Raw genomic sequence first — 18,358 nt, forward strand, 5'->3', positions numbered from 1 at the left:
AAGGTAACAGTGACAGCGTGAAAATAAATGTTTCTTTGTTCACGCTACATAACCATGAATCAGGGAAACAGAAGAGGAGAGTAGTGGCAAGGTTTCCTGAGGCCACTTTATATATGTGTGTGTGTGTGTGTGGTGGTTGATGACGCCTGTGGTGGCACCCTGGGGACACTCAGCCTCTGCATTTTCCTCCAGACTCTGCTGCTGCCGGCTATATTTTCCTCGTGAGGAGGAACAAACAGTGAGCTCCCATCACAAACAAACAGTGTTTGAGCAGCTGGAATAATTAAACTGGAACCTCGGTGTCCGATTGATCTGAATGTGAAATCAACTAATGAGGAACTAATTTGTTGTTGTTTTAATTAATCTAATATTTCTTGTTGTCAAGCCGTGTTAGCGGGCAGCATCGCACAGAACATGACAGCTAATTAATACGAGCTAAAGGCCATACAGTCTGGAGAAACACAAGAATCATATAATGACGCTGTGAACGAGGCGATAAAAGGCTTTCAGACTTATCACCTTTCTTTCTCTGTAGGAGCCAATTAACGCACACCTTTACATTCACACATACAGCATTTATGATGCAGAACCCGACGCATCACAGGGACGCTGAATTGTTCAGCGAGTTCTCCCGGCAGATCTAATTATGGACCACAGAATGATTGTACCCTCACCCATGAACCCAGTTACCTGCCTCTGTAGAGCGTGTTATTGTGCAAAGCTGTTAATGAACAAAGCTGCTACTGGCAGGCATTGTTTCCCCGCGTGCATACAAACCTGCTCCATTTATCTTAATTTAAACTTTCAGGGGACACGGAAGTTGGGAGTCTGAGAAAACAATTTTTTGATGGTGTTTTGGCAGCACTCTCGCTGCAACTGGATCGCAGGGAGAAGACACGAATACTGGCACCCTGTTAAAGAGAAAAGGCCCGGAGAGAAGGAAACACAATCGCAACAGTGATTCACGAGCACGGAGAAGAGATGAGCCATCTGTTCTCTTGGGTGCTGTTTGTGTCAGGGTGCTGAATTTAAGAAGGAGAATAAAAGTTTTAAAACCTGGCAGTAAAGACACATGCAGTCTGTCTATGCAACAGCCAGTCGTTTTATTCCAGCATGAAACTGATCTCCACAATATTAACATCCACTGTCAGTTAAATAAAAAAGGATAGAAAACCAACATAGAAAATACGAGATCTCTTCAGTTATTAATCACTGAAACCATTCGGGCCTTTATATCCATAGTGTGCTGCTGTGAGTTTACACTGTAGACGGGAAGTAAAGCATGTGTTTGTTTTGTAATGTACGGCGCTCTGAAAAAAAAAGGGAGGGAGGTTTTATCGTGATGAAGACGTTCTGGGAGAAAAGCCCCAAAATCAATAAATACTCTGAGGGGGGAATGAAGAGAAAATGATCGTTTTTCTTACCAGCAGCAACCAAGAAGAAAGACGCTGTAAAGGTCAGCCGAGCAGCTTCGGGTTCAGTATTTCCTCCTTTCACTGGGAAACAGTGCCGCCCTGCTACAAGCCAATGAGATTGTGTGACTGATATATCTGATATGTCAGAGCTGCAGTTGCAATTCCCGCTGAGCCTTGATTGAAAACAGAGCATCCTCCGCATTTTCCTGCTTATCAAACAGCCGGCGGGATGTTTTATTATGCCGTCCCAGTACGCTGCAGAAATCTTCAATTTAAAGTTTTCATGCTATAAATGAGAAGCGTGCCAACTTTACAACCCCTGGCCCCCGAAACCTACCAGGAATCTGATAAAATAGAACAACGCCAATTTATAACAGCTCTGCCTGTGCTGAAGTTTGTGCTGTGGGTCAAATCAAATGCTTAAAGGAGCAATTCGCGAACTGGCCCTTTAATGTGGATAGTTTCACCCACTGTACACATCTAGTTCAGTTGTCATAATGAGTGTTTCTCAGTATTTCTCACTTCTCAGCCTGATTTAAAAAGTGCAGAAGGCTACTACAGGTCACCAGTCCCTCGTCTAAAACGTTTCATTTGGGTCATTTTGAGCTCTAAATTGGTTGTTGGCCTTGGAGACTACAAGATTTTCAAAAATGAGGCTATGTAGTTGCATTGTGGGAAATGTAGGCTTCAGGGTGCTTAAGGATTGGACAATACTTGGGTATAATAGTCAGGATATCTTGGCCACTGCTGGTAAGTTTCACCATTGTTTCAAAAATATCTTGTGTAAGAATTTAGTGATACAACATTTCTGTAAAACCCTCTTTGACAAACTGCTCCAAATACTCTCACACATGTTACTCAAGTTAAGTTAAGTGAGACAGTTGCATGACATTGTAAATCAGTGGAGTCTAATGTATAGTGAATGCATCTGACATAAATATTAGTCACAGAAGATAAATACATGTAGGTAAATAAATACATGAAAAACAAAAGACTGACTCTGGGATGTCTGGACTGATGGACGGTAAGGCCTGTGTGTGTGTGTGTTTCTGATCCTGTGTGATTGTTCTTTCTGTATCCACACAACACACTCCGATCTAAATACTGAAGAGACCCCGCTGATTCAGGATCAGCTAGATCGAGCTCTGCGTCTTGATGAAAGCTGTCCTCTCGCTGTGACCGTCCACCTCCTCGCTGTCTGATTCAGACTGGTAGGCGATCGTGTCCTCGTCCCCCCACACAGTGGGGATCCCTCTGTAGCATATCCGAGCCTTCCTCTCCCGTCCTTGGCCAAAGCCGAAACCAAAACCCACCCGCACCCCCCTGGTCTCTGAATACACAGAGGGCAGTTTGGTCCTCCAGCCCAGAGAGGCGCCACCAGAGCGCATCTGCAGCAAGAAGAAGACCCCGACGAAGGCCGCCAGGATGAAGGCACAGCTGAGCACGGCCACGACGGCGGGCAGCTGATTGGACGGAGCGACGCTGAGACCCGAAGGTTCCTCTCCTTCCCCGCTGTCGTCTGCTGCAGATGGAGGCTCCCCCTCGAGCTGGGCTCCATCGCCCTGAAGTCCCCCAGCTAGAGGGGATTTCCGCTGGACCTGGTTCTGGTGCAGGCAGGAGGTGAGGACCAGGTGGCTGTGTGGCGGGCAGGAGAGGCAGTCCGTGGGCCCGGTGTCAGAGCAGGTGAGGCAGGAGGGGTTGCAGGGCAGACAGGCCTGGACGGAGGACATGTCCACCCAGTTCTCCAGGGAGAGGTTGAGGAGCTGCGGGCCTGAGGTGAAGCCTGGGGGACACAACTTCACACAACCCTGGAGGAAGAGGGAGAAGCCGGGGCTGCACTCTGGAAGGAGACATGAAAAACACCACACAAATCTGAGAAACATTTTTACAAGTCCGATCACTTCTTCACACTTTCCTTTGAAGTTTACTGAAGAACTCCAGTGTTTATTACTACGGGCTGCTTGAAACATGTTTTTCATTTTTATTTGTAAGTAAAAAAAAAGGCAATCACAATTTAATAGAGCCCAAAGTGGTGTATCCAAACAAAGTGATGTGTGAAGCGCAAGACTTGGAAAACCATTTTAAAAGCTGAAACCATCAAACGTTTGGAGTTTTTGCTTATAGGATCAATATAGTTGACCATAAATTGTCTCTGTTGTTGGGCTAATGAGACACATAAAAACTCATTCATTTGAGTGTTTATGAATAAATCTGAGGCTATATTTCAAGTAATAATCTCGAAGATTTTCATTTAAATAAATGTCAGTGAAGTCTCTATTTATCGCTGAATGGTGATTACACCTATGGCCCACTGATGAAAGCCTTTGCAGTATTATGGACTGGCTGTCAGTGGCAACTTTTTGCGGAATAAATCTAAAGCAGCACCCAGTTAGTGACGCATTTTCCATCACCCAGCAGTGGTTGGTCTGCCAGAGAGGGCAGGCGGAGCTAAGTGGCTGCTTTTCCGGTCCCTGCAAGTGTTGCGAGTAAACAGTAATTTACTATGGCTGAACAAACAAAGAAAAGATGGATGGCTACAGATACAACTTCAACAATAAGTGAAAATCCAAAGAAAAAGAAACAAACTCGACGCTCAGATGAAGGCAAACAGTCTAAAAAGGAAAGCGACCGTCAGCCAGGAAAATCAAGAGTTACAACCGGAGCCAAACGTGGACGTCACACATGCAACACTGTCTGGATATCTGGGAAGTGTGCTCCTGCAATTACCGTTTATCTCCATAGGTGCCGCCAAAGAGAACGAAACTGAGATCTTCGAGATTCTAACTTTAAAAAACCCCAGAAAAATATGAGATCCATTTAAATCCTTCACATTTTCATGTAGTTGTTAGAAACTATTCTTTGTATTTGTTGGTTTAGACTTTAGTGTAATTTCCATCCACACAGAAGCGTCTACATTTGTCCTTTTAAACCAACCTCTTGTAAAAGAAGGCCGCAGCCATGAAGCAGTCTAATTAAACAATTTTTTTAAAGTCCTTTTCGTGAACCTTTCTGTTCATTTGTTAGGAAACTGGGACGCTGTATAATAAGGCTTTTCTTCTAACACTTGAAATGTATATTGTAAATAAATTATGGAGAAGTCTGAAATGATTAAGCGGAGAGCGTCTGAGTGCAGGGGAGCAGAACGAGCGTCTGACCTCATCTGCCTTTCAATGAGGAGCTCATCTTCCTCAGCAGTCGTTGAAAACCGTCGCACCTCTTTCACTGACGCAGTTTTTAATCTCCTGCTGCTCGTCCATACGTCGCACGCTCTGATTCTAACTAATGACATATGGCAATGTGCATATTCATCGAGTGTGTGTAAACAGATGTACAAGAGGCTTGTTGATGGGCAATCTGTATTCACAACATTTGCTTTTCACAAGTTGAAATACCCAAAACAGTCTGACCAAAATTCTGTTCTGACACGCAGACTGTGAGCCGGCGCCAATACGAACAAACTCAGCCCTAATAATCTCACCGATGCAGATCTGCTGGGCGTCAAAAGTCTTGCAGCTGTTGTTGGACGGTCGGGGGAAGTCAGACGCAGAGGGGTTGACGGCACTCGGTCCGGTGCCCCACAGGATGAGTGTGAACTGACTCAAGACACCTGAGAGGGCAGGACAGAGAAGGAGCAGAGGGGGTGTTACATCAAGAGAGAAAAGAATATGAATGTAACACTTCTCAGAGAGGGAACAGTGTGAACTAGCTGAGAAAAGGATATGGGGGTGGAAGGAAAGACAAGCGATGAGGGCAGACTGAACCCAACACTGGAGGAGGATCAACACCAGCCGGGGAAGAGACTTGTTCTTATATCATTCCTCCTCCTGCTCAGAGTAAACAAAGCCGCAGGATGGCTTAACGAGTTAACTCTACGCAACAACATGCTGCTGTTTGCCTTTTGAAAGCACAAAAGTCGCCTCAACGAAATCAAGTAGATAATAAAAAGGTTGGCAACAACATTGTTGCAGAAGACTTTTTCTGCAAAGCAGCCCGGCTGGTTTTAATCTGGATGTTTCTGGTATCAAAAAACGGTTTCAAGTGAATCATTAGAGAAGAAATGGGACAGAGAAAATCAGGAATCTGAGAGGAGACGTTCAGAGAAGCCTGAAATATATGCAAGAGCACTTGAGTTGATGAGGCTGGCGTAAGTGTAGGTTTTACGTGATGTAAGACTAAACTTTTAATGGTGAAGAGCGGGGTTACCATAGTCACGCCCATTAAGAGAAACGTTCTCTATTTCCAGGGTCCATTCTCCTTGAGGATCCTCATCCCATGAGTGGGTGGTCATAAAGGCCCAGTCGTTGAATCCCTCCGAGGAGAAGTCATTCGGCCTGAAAGAGAAAGTGACAGAGATAAAGTGTTTGTGGTATTTTTTCAGCGGTACGAAGCAAAAAGTGTGTTTTTCCCATATAGTAACTGTGCACAACGAAAACTGAGGTACAAACGCAGATGTGCACATTGTGCTGGTCAGGTTGTGAGAGATTCATATCAGGCCTCTGCTGCTTGAGTGTGTAGCGATGTGTTTTACAATGTACCTGGGGAACAGCAGGGTGGAGCGAGTGCCCAGTGGGCTGATGAGATGAATGGCCAATTTTCCTCTCTGGTTGTGGGAGAGAGTGAGGCGAGCCTGAACGTGTTCCACAGAGCTGACATACTCCGGTCGTCCCCAGCAGGCATCCACGCTCGTGCTGAACACAAGCTTGTCGCCGATGTCTCTGCAGGTTAGAATTGGGAGGGGAGAGCGGTTAATGTTCTGTGGCTGCAGAAAGTGGACACAGACAATAACACCGTGCTGCAAATCTACGCAAGCGCTCCAGCTCCGGGCCGAAAGCAGTGACATCCATCAGGCTGAGCTGCATGATAGAACAGCGAGCGCTCATAATGAAAATAAAACTCGCTACTACACACACACACAAACACAGAGCTTCAAGTCAGGCTTCTAACCTTGGTTCAGCCAGCATGGTGTGAACACACTGATGCTGCGGCGCCACTGTGGTCCAGTTCTGAGCCAGAGCGACCACAGCACCTGCATCCAGGAGCCCATAACCGTACGAGTGACTCACTGAGGAGAGACGAGAGGGAAAGGCAGGTTTGTGAGAGGTGGTGATGAAAAAAAATAACCTCATATGAAATGGGAATCACAGTCAGTTAACAATCCAGACTTTGAAGTGATACTGTCGTTATGTGTGTTCTTGAACTCTGCCACCTTTACAAAACTATATCTGTGCAACTGTTAAATTTCAGGGACTAAGTTTACGTCTCCTTTATTTTCAATTGTATTTATTGTCAATCATTTGGGACACATCATACATTCCCCTTCTTGTCGCAGCTGACTGGAGGACGTCTCTGTGGCTCACAGAGCGATGATCACAGCAGCATTTAAAAGGACCAAAGTGATATTTGCAGCTGTGTTTATAAGCCAGTTAATGTGCCCTTTTCACAAGTGAATGTTTATTTGATGGACAAGGACAAGACGTGTGATCATGTTTATAGCTGAGGTGAGAAGGTGACTTTAGCAACAAAGAAGTTGGTTGTTGTACGGGGCTGCTCTCTGGCTGTTAATCAGTGAGACTGTCTGCTCTGCCTATGCTGAAATGCTGATGTTATTACTTTATGCAAATAGTATTACAAATTATTAGGTTTTTTTAGTATAAAGGGAACTATTTCATGAAATGTAAGGGGCCTACTTGAGTAAAATTCTCCCTTCTGGCTTCTGATTTTCTTTTTGGATTTGAATTATAATAAATTTTCTGATTGGCTGAAACGGTGACATTCTGTAACGCTTTGTCAGCTTCGGTGAGTGTGCAGGCAAAGAGAGCACACAGAGCAGACAATTTGGGAGAGTAAGTCTGCAGGGAATTTGGAGAGCACAGAAGAGGGAGATTATTATTGTGTGATTATGTGCATAATCGCAAACGCGCACAAAATTTACTTTGCATATGACAGATTCTTGTTTGCTTTTATTAAACCGCTCTTTGTATGATAATGAAGTTTCTCCTGTGCTCATACTATTGCAATTTGTGCACAAGATAAACACACATATATAGCACCTTATGATACAATCTGTGTCTGATTTGGACTTTACTAGGGATGCACGATATTGGATTTTTTTTTGCCAATAATTGCAGAGAACATCAAGTCTCCCCTGTAGAGGAATTGATATCATGCCTACTCTTATTGTAGTGGCCAAAAACTGCCATACCGCAGACATCTTGCACCCTTCTTCACGCTTGACGGAAGAGGCGTGGTACAAAAGGTCACATGTCTGATCACTCACGTTTCTGAGCGCACCTGAATGCAGCATCCCCCCGAAACACGGCAGGGCACTTGTCTACTGCACCTACTACAGAGACATCAGTGATCACAGACTCTCTTTTTATCTTGTGTGCGACCATGAATATGTAAATTAGTTCTGCACTGATGTTTATGTAACTTTATTAGCGCCGGCTGTGGTGTATTTTCGGCGTGTTTGATGGTGTTAAGTCCGGTAAAATGACGAGAATGTGAGCTAACTGTTAGCTAGTTAAGAGTTGTGAAAGTTGTTTAACTTCTGTTCATTGGCTGAAGTTTCTGTGACTTTTTAGTCTTCATTTATATATTGTTAATAACTTTGCGCAGGCAGTGTGTGCGCACAGTCATGCTTAGTTAAAGTCGTCGCATTACATCAAGCTTTTTTCGGGAATCGTCGAGCATTTAGGCAGAATTAAAGCGTCGTTTTATCAGCGGAAAATATCGGCGGAAAAGTTACATTTCTGCCATTGCGTCATTTTCAAGCCATAATCTGCAGATACCGGTAACGTGCCGACAATATCGTGCATCCATACACTTTACCTCTGCGCCCCACTCCGTTAGTCCTCCAGTCTGCGGCGCTGAGGTGTCCGGGCCAGGACGTCCTCACCACCAGGTGCTGCATGTCCCTCCAGGTCAGGTTCATGCTGCAAATAAACAGGAAGCAAAGTGACCGTGTTGACTTCCTGACATGCGATATCTGCAGGTATTAAATTCCACATTATGCACATTTTGAGAAAAGCCGGGTTACGCCGACCTCATCTGTTCGACAATACAGCGGAGGAAATGTGAGGAGCTATGGGATGTGAAAAGGTCAGGAGTCTGTAGACACACCTGAAATATGATGCAGCTGAACATACAGAGGACGGCCCTACATTTATGAAATATTACACTGAAATGTAGCGGAAGCCCTGAGGGACATGTCAGTCAACCGTAACAAAAGTATGAGCTCACATTATGGTTGTAGCACACTATGTTATAGGTACATTATAACCTATTGTGTCGAAAGGTCAGGGAACGCAGTAAAACAGTGGAAACACTATCGCCGAGGACTGTCCGGACCTTTCTGTAATGATAGTTTGTAATGAGGTCTGGGATTGGGGCAGATGGAGTTACCTTCCACACAGAAGAAGCCAAATAAAAAAGATTTTTAAAAATAGAGATTTATTAAGAGGCGCCGCAGAGAAGCCTTTCAGTGAGGAAGAAACTGCTCTGTGGGTTAAGATAATCAAACCATGAATCACTCAGTGCAACATCAGAGTTGATAGAAACGGGAACACAGAAAGCACTGTGGCGCATCACCTCCGCCGCTCCCTGCATCAGCATTCACATCTCACATCCTCTCATGTGTTATTAATGGACAAGATCCCCCAACCACTCAATGTCACCTCGGCTAAGAGCGGGAGGGGAAATAATAAAATAATAAAAACACCAGAAAGCCAAAACACCCTGCCTATTAAATGATTCCATCTCCGTGCCTCCAGTGTGGTCCCAGTCTGATAAACCAGCTACCCTGTTATTACTGCTGCCTGTCAGAGAGGGTCTGGGATGATGGGGAGAGGGGGGCTGCTCACTGACAAACACTGACTCTGGTTTTGTGTTCAAAGTGACAGATAGTCTACATGTTGTAAACAGTCGCTCTGTCAGTCAGTGCCCTTCTCCTTTGATATCAGAGGTGACACCGCTGAGATAAACCTGCGACTCCGAGGATGTTTTCCTGAACCGGGCTGTGAGGAAACACGGGATTCGATGCGTCACCTGTCAGCTAATTGCTAATGTGGAAATAAAAAGACTAATGCAACGTGAAGGAGTGCTGACAGATAAGAGGACTTAACATGCACAAGATATGACTAAAGATAGGAACATAATGGAAGAACGCATTAGAGCCGCAGACAGAAACTTGGATTGTGACACCTGAGTGAGTGATAATGAGAGACATTTCAGAGTTCAAATCTTCACTACAGCCCTCCAGGTATTCAGATGTGTGTGTGGGCGGCAGCTGCTGATTTGTCTTGCTAATTAACTGATTATCAAAAGCTTAATTTGCTGAGGAAAGAATTTGTGGGCTGGGATTTAGGCCAGGGCTGACTCCCAGACGCAAGTGCAAACTTTGAGATGAGTGCTCGCATAAACACTCAGTACACAAACGCATCCCACGAGTCAAGGATAACAGATAAATTCCACAATTAAAGTGTTTATTTTTGCTCTTTTAAACGGTAAATGCCAGCCACTCCCAGCTTGTCACATACCTTATGCTGCTTAGAACTAGAGAAATGTAGGTGTCAGACGCTCTCCTCTTGCATAATGCTTTTATGTGCAGGCGAAGTCAGGCGAGGTAGTATAAAAAGAAGAGGAAAGTGTGCACTTGAAGGAGGTGAGGGTGATTTGATGCGTCATGCACAACTTTCACCAAGGATACAGCATTGACTGTAATTTCATTGTGTGTTGATCTTGGCAACCCCTGTGGACAAAGCGGTATGCCTTATCTCTTTGCTGATCCTGTCGTGTACATGTGTAAGTACGGGTGGGACAAAATATCGATACAGTAATATATTGTCGTATCAATATTGTATTATCTCCGGGCTGGCGCCAAATATCAATATTTTAATTTACAAATATACGGCACTCTAAACAGATTTCCCTGCAATTTTGTCTAACTGCGTCACTACTTCTTGACTCTTGACCCTAATTTGTTCTATAGCTCTGTAAATTAAATTTACAGACTAAAAACACGTTCATTGTTTCATCTCAGTGTCCAATTCTGTGCTGACATAAAATACCAGTAAATAAACACATTAATCCTGCACTTTACCTTTTTAGGGGCATTTAGTTTTCTTCAGTTAATCAGATATTGTCATATATGATTGTGTTGCAATATATCAATTAACGCAGAATCGCTGTACCGTGATATTATAGTTATTGTGGGCCACATATCGCCCAATATATCGTGAGTTACCTGTAAGTAGTTTCAGGTAAAAAAATCCTCCTGCTGTCTATTAAAGGAGCAATTCATCCCTGGAAAAAGCCGCTGTCAGTCAAAGCTGGCGTTCTAGGTAATCGATAGAAGCAATATTTGAAATTGGTACCATAGCTGTGGAGAAAGTTGCACAAACAGCTTGTGGTTTCGCCCATTCTACATTCCTACAACACCCAGCATGCATTGCGCCCCTACCTCTGAAAGGAACGGCCCAGCGAGAGACGCTGGAGTGAAATACTACCGTTTCACTGCAGGCAATGGGTCAGAGCGGTACAGAATCATAAATAAGACGAGAATATACCCGTGGATCGTCTAAAAAATCTTCAGGTCTGCAGTCTACATTTCAAACCTGACGATTTTGAACGAGACATGACATCGGAAGCGGGCGTCCTAGATTGAGGAAGTGTAGTTTAGCGAGCTCCCTGGCCTCCGCCAGATGACACGTTTTACGTAGTCTGGTGGAGGTTTTCCTGGGCCCGTTGGAGAAGCGGATAGCATCCTCCCAAGGCAATTGCATTTTTTTTCTACCATTATGGCATTAGCTCCCCATTAAAGCATGATATGACTGGGGTTGAAAATCGACGAACTTGCCCTTTAAGAGTCAAATGTATCAGTATGAATCTTAATCCGTTAAATGTACAGAAATGCACTTTAGGTTGATGTGCTGTAGATCATTTCATCTGACACTGAGCTGGTGGCAGCAGTAACAGGCATTACTAATATAGAGAAATAATCAATCTAGTTTCTAGTTTGCTTTCGTAGGTCATAAAGAGGGATCGGTATTAATTTCAATCTGTTTTATAACCAGATAAAAACTCCTCACAGGATGTTACAACACAATATTTTCCTAATCCTAACTAAGAAGTAAAGCTAATCAAACTGCAACTGCTTCCCAACATTGACCCCATGTTTGATATTGTTGCTTGTTCAGAGCTCATAAGATGTGAAGTTTTGTCGACAAGCTTTGTTTTGAAAGTCTAACCAGATGCTTCACAGTTTGCATACTTAGTATTTCATACTGCACAGCAGATCACTGCGTCTGTGGAACTGATGTTAAAGGGTGAGTTGGCAGCGAGAACGTGTTGCAGCAGTTTATTGACTACAGGGTCGACTAAAGAAATTGCATAAAGCAGGAACACTGTGTGACTGTCTCACTCACTTGGCCTCCAAAGCCAGAGCGATGATCCCAGCAGCCAGCGGGGCCGAGGCAGATGTCCCCGTGTGAGAGTCTGTACATTTCTGCCTGAGGTCTGTGGTCACCTTGGAGACGGGAGAAGAGAGAGAAGTGTACTGAAATATGGAGGGAGACACACATAGTTAATATGACACATTGAGTTTTCCACTTCAGTATGAGTTAGACCGGGGAGGGCTGGGGACAACGAGAGCTCTGCCCGCAGCAACCGAGACAGACAGGAGGAGGAGGAGGCAGGTTCATTCTCAGGTCTGTGGATCCCCGCCAAAGGGTCACAGTCAGGGCAGTGAATGTCAGCCAAATCAGCCCAGTCAGGTCGGGCAATGGTGAGACAAAGTGTGTTATCACTCCGGGCGATCCTCTGCTCTCGCTCGCGGCCAAGGCCAGAAAGCTAATGAGGCCCGTCTGGATCATGATGGGGACGCGTCGGCGATGACAGGAAGCCAGAGGGCAAGGAGAGCTGGGAAGGTTAGGGACACGTTCTTGGTTTGAAACTTTTGGAACTGACAGATTGTGACTCTAATGACCATTATGAGTGGAGAGACGTCTGTGTGTCAGAGGAGTAAACAAAAGGGGGGCAGGTGTTTGCACAGGCCAAAAAAAAGATGAATGTCACTAAATGAGTTCATGTAAGTCCAAGTAAGACATATTTAAAGCCCGGGAGTGCTTGTACTTTGATGCTCTAAACTAAAATCTGACAGAGAGAAAGCATAAATACACGTTTGGGATAAAAGAAATCTGTATACACTCGCTCATTCAACAAATGACTGCTTCTATTATACAAAGCAACCTCTGTGGTACATTTCAAAAAGACTCCAGTTTCATCCATTTGATGAGTAGTGTTTGCTCGCCTGCAGCCTGCCTCTGGTGAATTTTGGAGCGAATGGCAGATTCATGGTTGTTTTATGTTATTCTGCGTCCCTGAGGCAAATCTTTTTCTTCAGCTGACAAGCAGCTTGAAGGAAGCATGTGGCATCTCTCAGTGTTTGTCAGCTTGGCTCACTGTATGCTACACATCAGCCACTCTGATTCTGACAGTTCGATGCCCATGTTTGATTTGAGACACACAAGATTAATGTGGACGTACACTTGAGAAGGATTCATTTTGATGTATACGCGCCAACTTCTGGCCAGCACAAAGTACGAGATGTGCGGTTATTTTTGCAGTATAAAAACAATCCTACACAAAATGTGAGATGTTCAGAGGTTTCAGTGTGTGTGTGTGTGCACCCACTATCTGCTTCTCCCCCGGGTTTCCAGAGCTGAAGGTGGTAGCGAGGGTGGAAGAGCAGGGCTCGCTGTACCACGGCACGTTGCCGGACTGCGTGGTGCTGCTGATGGACAGGGTGTAAATGCTGTTGGTGTAGCCGTCACAGTTGCAGCTGTCCTGCTCCCGGCCGCCGTTACCCGAAGCCCACACAAAGATGGAGCCAAGTCCGCCGCGTCCCTGTGGAACAGAAAGATATACACTATCAAATAGCTGTGATCCGGAGAAAGAGACGAACAAGAGCTTGTTAAATTGTGAAAAATTGCCTTTGACAAACACGTTTGTCTCGCTGCTAAAACGCCTTGTCGCTTATGTGCTCAGAAACAGAGAACCGCTGTAGGCACATCTCTTATTAATACATCATAATGTCAGGCGACTTAGTGCGGCACAACATCAGATAACAAACAGGAGAAATGTAATTACACGATCTACTCAAGCTGAATACAATTTAGTGACCTGACAAATGACAACATGATATCTGGCAGTGAGATTGTTGCTCCTACAACACACGCACTCTATTATGAGACTTACATTTAGTCCAGTCGGGTCTGGACTGCCAACATGAGGCTAGACGTCTCTGGGAGGTTTATGACTCAGATTAAAAAATCAGCAACAAAGAGCATCAATTGTCAACTCCGAACATTGCTAAGATTAGCTCGTTCATTTTTGTTCCAAGACACAGATGCTTTTCTATTTGTCTCCAGTAGATTAGAAGAGTAACTCTTCATCTGCTGGATGCCGCAGAAATCGATGCACCGCTCATGGTTTGTACAAATCACAGCTGCCAGGTTGCTCGTAAGTTCTGCACATTTTCTCTATTTTAGCCTCCTTGCACTAGTTACACGTGGCTTTTCCAAATTGATTTTCAAGCTTGCCTGCTTATTTCTACAACTAGGCTCGGTCTGCCTCCTTCCTACACGGCTGACCTCCTTTCTCTCATAGCTGAACTTAGCCTGAGGTCTGCTGACCAGTGGTTGCTGACTGTCCCTCAGGGCCGGGCTGGACACAGAGACAGAGGGCAGCAGGGCATCTGCAGTCAGAGCTCCACAGCTCTGAATTATTCCCGCAGTGAAGCGCAACCTCAGTGTCCTTTTAAATACTGAAAGAGGTGACTTTAAAAAGGTTTACTTTAGCTGTCATATTTATTATGCTATTCCTGTTGAAAAATATATCGAACAAGTACTTTATGTTCTTTGTTAGACCCTTTAATCTGCCTTTTTTTATGTGTGCGTCTATGAAGCTTTGAAGTATTTTTATTTAAGTGCTAAATAAATAAGGATATTAACACACAACTCACATTTCTTCCTGCATTCATTGCACCGTCTTTCCTAAGTTTAACATTTTAAGTCATGCCCAGTTTGCTGTTATTGCTTATTTGTAAGTCGGATCAGGACTGGATCTTTCTTGGTTGATGCCAAATTCTTCCATAAAGTTTCATAAAATCTGGGCGTTAACTGCACGGAAATGCATAACCTCCTTTGTCGGATTTAATAAACTTCTCTTCTTCCACCTACAGTCTGAACCAAGTGGGCAGATAACGCATTCATTATGGAGAGCAAACAAGAAACTAAGACATGCACAAGATGAAGAAAACAGATGAAAGGAAGAAGAGGGACCATTTTTACATCCCACATAAAAAGAGCAGGAACAGTGAAACGGCTGATGGCAAGGACCAAATTAATAAGGTGAAAGAAAACAGATGTGTACCATTTCATCTTCTCCTTCAGTCGCCAGCAGAAACAAAAAGCTCGAGAGGAAAAAAAAAGGAACATTGCTGTTTTTCAGTTTTGAGTTTTTGATGAAAAAGGCTGGAGAATGTTTTTGTGCTCCTGTTGTTGTTAGAGATTGTGACTGTCTGTTTCTCTGCTCTCCGCCTGCTTGAGTCTCGGCCCGGCTGTTAAGAAAATAAAAGTCCCATTACACTGTCAGTTCCAGTATTTTTGCTTCACACTTCACACAAATACAAAGATCCTTGGATTTTTGCTCCCTTATCAGTGTTGTTGCAACGCTGTTTTCTCTGGTACAGATAACCGGATTTTAACGCATGAAGCGTACAAAGGGACCTCGACTTAACCTGATCAAAGTAAATGAGCTTCTTTAGATGTTTTTTATAACAGGATTATCCATTACATTTCCTAAATAGATTCCCACATTTCCTCCCACAAAAAAAAGAGAGCAAACTGTGTGTATGATGCTGTCTGACTCGTACTGTATCCTCTCACAGGCGTCCTGAGCTCCAGCTAATACTCCTAAACCTTCCATCCCAATTTATGACCTGACGCTGCCTTTGCTGCAGGTTACAGAGGCCAGACGATAACACTTCGGTGCCAGGGGTTATCTCTCTGCCAGGAGAACACACGCTGAACCAGAAAGATCCCGTTGTGGAGCTGACAGGCAATTTTTCCTCACTAACACACTGTGATATGTGGAGCATTTCGCATTTTGTGATGGGGCTTATGAATCATTCTGCTCCACAGAAAATCTGCAGTTTCACTCATTTACACGCTAATTGCTGCCTTCTTTGAATTTGACTATTGTTCGGCGTCAGTGCTCGCTCCTCGTTTTCTATTTTCTCCCATCTAACATTTATCATTCAGCTGTTCCACTGACGTCTTTTGATGTAGCATGCTGACACATGAGGAATGATGACATTAGCCGGAGATAATCAGTCATACTCTTTAACGTCTTACTCCACCAAACTCTGAAGGACTTATTAGAGGGCAATTAACAGACTCACCTTGAGTTGTCCTTCTGTTCAGTACATATCAGTGACATTTCCTCCATTAGTGACTGATTCAGTACGATTGTAAAGGCGGAAATATATTCAGACCTCATATTTCCAACAGACGGTTTTGCTGGCATCAGGGAAACTGCTCTGTTAGTAGCTTAAAGGAACTGACATTTTGGGATATATATTACTGTATTTGCTTCCTTGCAGAGAGTTAGGTGAGAAGATAAATACCACTCTCATGTCTGTAGCTTAAAACGAAGCTGGAGCCAGCAATTGGTTAGCTAAGCTTAGCATAAAAACCATGACAGGGGCAAACAGCTACCCTAGTTCTTTCCAAACTAAAGAGTTATGCTAATTTCAAGCTTCATATTTCACTCTGTGATACCTGTGGTGTAGCTTAGCATAATAAACAGTTAAAAAAACGAATCATTTCTCTCACTCCCTTTAAGAAACCCCGCTGCTACAAGCCCACTTTCTTCTGACTGGCCGGCTCTCCGATGCCTGCTGAGGCGTCACAAAGTGCAGCGTGTAGAAAAAACTGTCTGAGCTGAGAAGCCTGGGGATTACTCCAACATAATTTTACTTACAGATTTGAAACTTCACCCACGTTTAACAAAATCAGTGTAACATATTATATTTAGTTTTGATTAATCTGCACAAAATATTGTAGGATTTCTTGAATGGGACCAGTTGCCAAGCTACTGTTAGACACTACAGGGAATTACTAGTCCTGGTGTAATGTAGAAGTTGTGTTCGCATATTAATCTTTGTTTCCCTGCAATACTTAGCCTGAATTTAATGTTACCATAGCCACAATCTTGGATCCCATCGCCTATAGTCCGATGATGATATAGCATGTAGCTGCCGGTTAGCGAAAAAACAACTTCCTTTTTCGGCGTGCTGCATTGTTTGCAGAAAAAGAACCCGTTTGTCTTGTGATTTACTTTAATTAACGGGTCTTACCTTTGCTAAATTTCCACATCATGATGCAGATAAGTAAAAAGTAAAAATGAAGCTCTGTCAGGTCTGTCCTCAAGAGGAGAAAACTTTAAAATGCTTGTTTGTTGAACGGAGGTCGGATCGATCATTTCTGATGCATTTTAGGAAGTCGGGAAATATGAATGCTGAATACATCGTTAGATTAATTTATCTCAAGTTGAATTTTAGATTTAGAATGCATAGTTAGCTGTTAGCATGCAGATGTCTGTTTATAGAGATGAATAAGAAGCTAAGTCTTTGTCAGACAGCCGCTGATGGGAGCCGCAATGTCATTACGGCGCATTATGATCAGCCTGCTTTTGCTCTCCACATGGACGGTTTTTCCTGCATACGGCGCAGCCTGCTGATACGTGATTTGTTAATATTACTCAGACTACAAGCGTACTAAAAAGGACACCAGAACACTTGCTGTCCCTAAAATCCACATCCCTGCCTACAGGTTCTATATAGAAATGTAGAATCTGTAAATAGAGATTACCGTAGCTATCTCTGAAATGCCTATGATAACTTTTACCTATCCTTTGCTGCAGATTGAAAAAAAACTGTGAGAGGGAGAAACTTATTTTGACACTAGACTGGTAAATATAGTCCAGCAAATAATCCACATATAATATCAAATCATTGGGTTTTCATAGGGATAAGCATCAGTGAGCTTAAGAAGAGCCGGTAGGTGGACTTTGTTGAGACAGATCCAGGCCAGCTGCTTTCCCCTGCCTCCTGTTTTTGTGCACATTTAAGTCAAGCCTCTGCTGGCTTCAGCGTCATATATTACAAACTCTACCAGACATGAGTATGGTTAAGTGAAATGTCAAGCTATTACTAACTTATATCAAACCTTTAAATAGCTAATGTGAGTTTGATTGCGATGCTGAAAGCCAGAGACGGGGAAGTTATGAGCTCGGACTGACCTTAGTGATTCCCTGGAGAAAAGCTTCCTTAGCCAATTTTGCAGGGCCGTCCAATGACTTGCCGTCGTCCTCGGGGCCCCAGCTGGCACTATAAATGTGGATGTGCTGAGCGTTTAGGCTGAGCGAGTGTGCCTCCACCACATCTGTCACCTCCCCATCCAACATCCGAACTCCTGTAAAACGCAACGCAGCACAAATTAGGTTTACCAAACTGAAGACACGAAAAGTGGTGGAGAAAGTGACAAGATGACAGATGGTGAAGAGATACTGAGCGTATGAATTTGAGCCTCAGACGGGTGGAGAGGTGTCAAACCTGCAAAAAAACACAGCGTGAGATGACAAGTAGAGGAAACTTGTCATAATAAAACTGAAGGAAATCACTCAGAGCACAAATGCCCATTTTTATCTTGTGCCAGAAAAACAAACAAAAACATAACAAGCCAGAAGAAGAGGGAAAAAAGACTTTGTCAGACGAACCGAGAGACATCACAAGGAAAACCAAAGACACGACAAAAAAACCAAAGGCTTCACAGAGTTCCAGTTTTAATGACTTCATGTACAAAGCTTCACCCACAAATGCT

At 43.8% G+C, this 18,358-nt stretch overlaps 1 protein-coding gene across 1 annotated transcript in view; it reads right to left on the minus strand.

Annotated features, from left to right (window-relative positions):
• Window positions 1-1,106: 1,106 nt before the first annotated feature.
• The window catches only part of furinb (furin (paired basic amino acid cleaving enzyme) b), a 69,382-nt gene continuing 52,130 nt past the window's right edge, over window positions 1,107-18,358 (minus strand). Inside the window, exons 7-15 of the mRNA XM_069685975.1 lie at window positions 17,778-17,950; window positions 13,107-13,319; window positions 11,840-11,940; window positions 8,247-8,350; window positions 6,360-6,477; window positions 5,951-6,130; window positions 5,619-5,746; window positions 4,894-5,022; window positions 1,107-3,255 (exon numbers count right to left, since the gene is read on the minus strand). Coding sequence (XP_069542076.1) covers window positions 2,549-3,255; window positions 4,894-5,022; window positions 5,619-5,746; window positions 5,951-6,130; window positions 6,360-6,477; window positions 8,247-8,350; window positions 11,840-11,940; window positions 13,107-13,319; window positions 17,778-17,950 — 1,853 coding nt within the window. The 3' untranslated portion in view covers window positions 1,107-2,548. The remainder of the gene's footprint in view (window positions 3,256-4,893; window positions 5,023-5,618; window positions 5,747-5,950; window positions 6,131-6,359; window positions 6,478-8,246; window positions 8,351-11,839; window positions 11,941-13,106; window positions 13,320-17,777; window positions 17,951-18,358) is intronic.

This window comes from Semicossyphus pulcher, unplaced genomic scaffold (genome assembly GCF_022749685.1).
Source record: "Semicossyphus pulcher isolate SPU_LCO1_2020_fin unplaced genomic scaffold, fSemPul1.0.p SCAF_8, whole genome shotgun sequence".
Classification (NCBI taxonomy): Eukaryota; Metazoa; Chordata; class Actinopteri; order Labriformes; family Labridae; genus Semicossyphus; species Semicossyphus pulcher.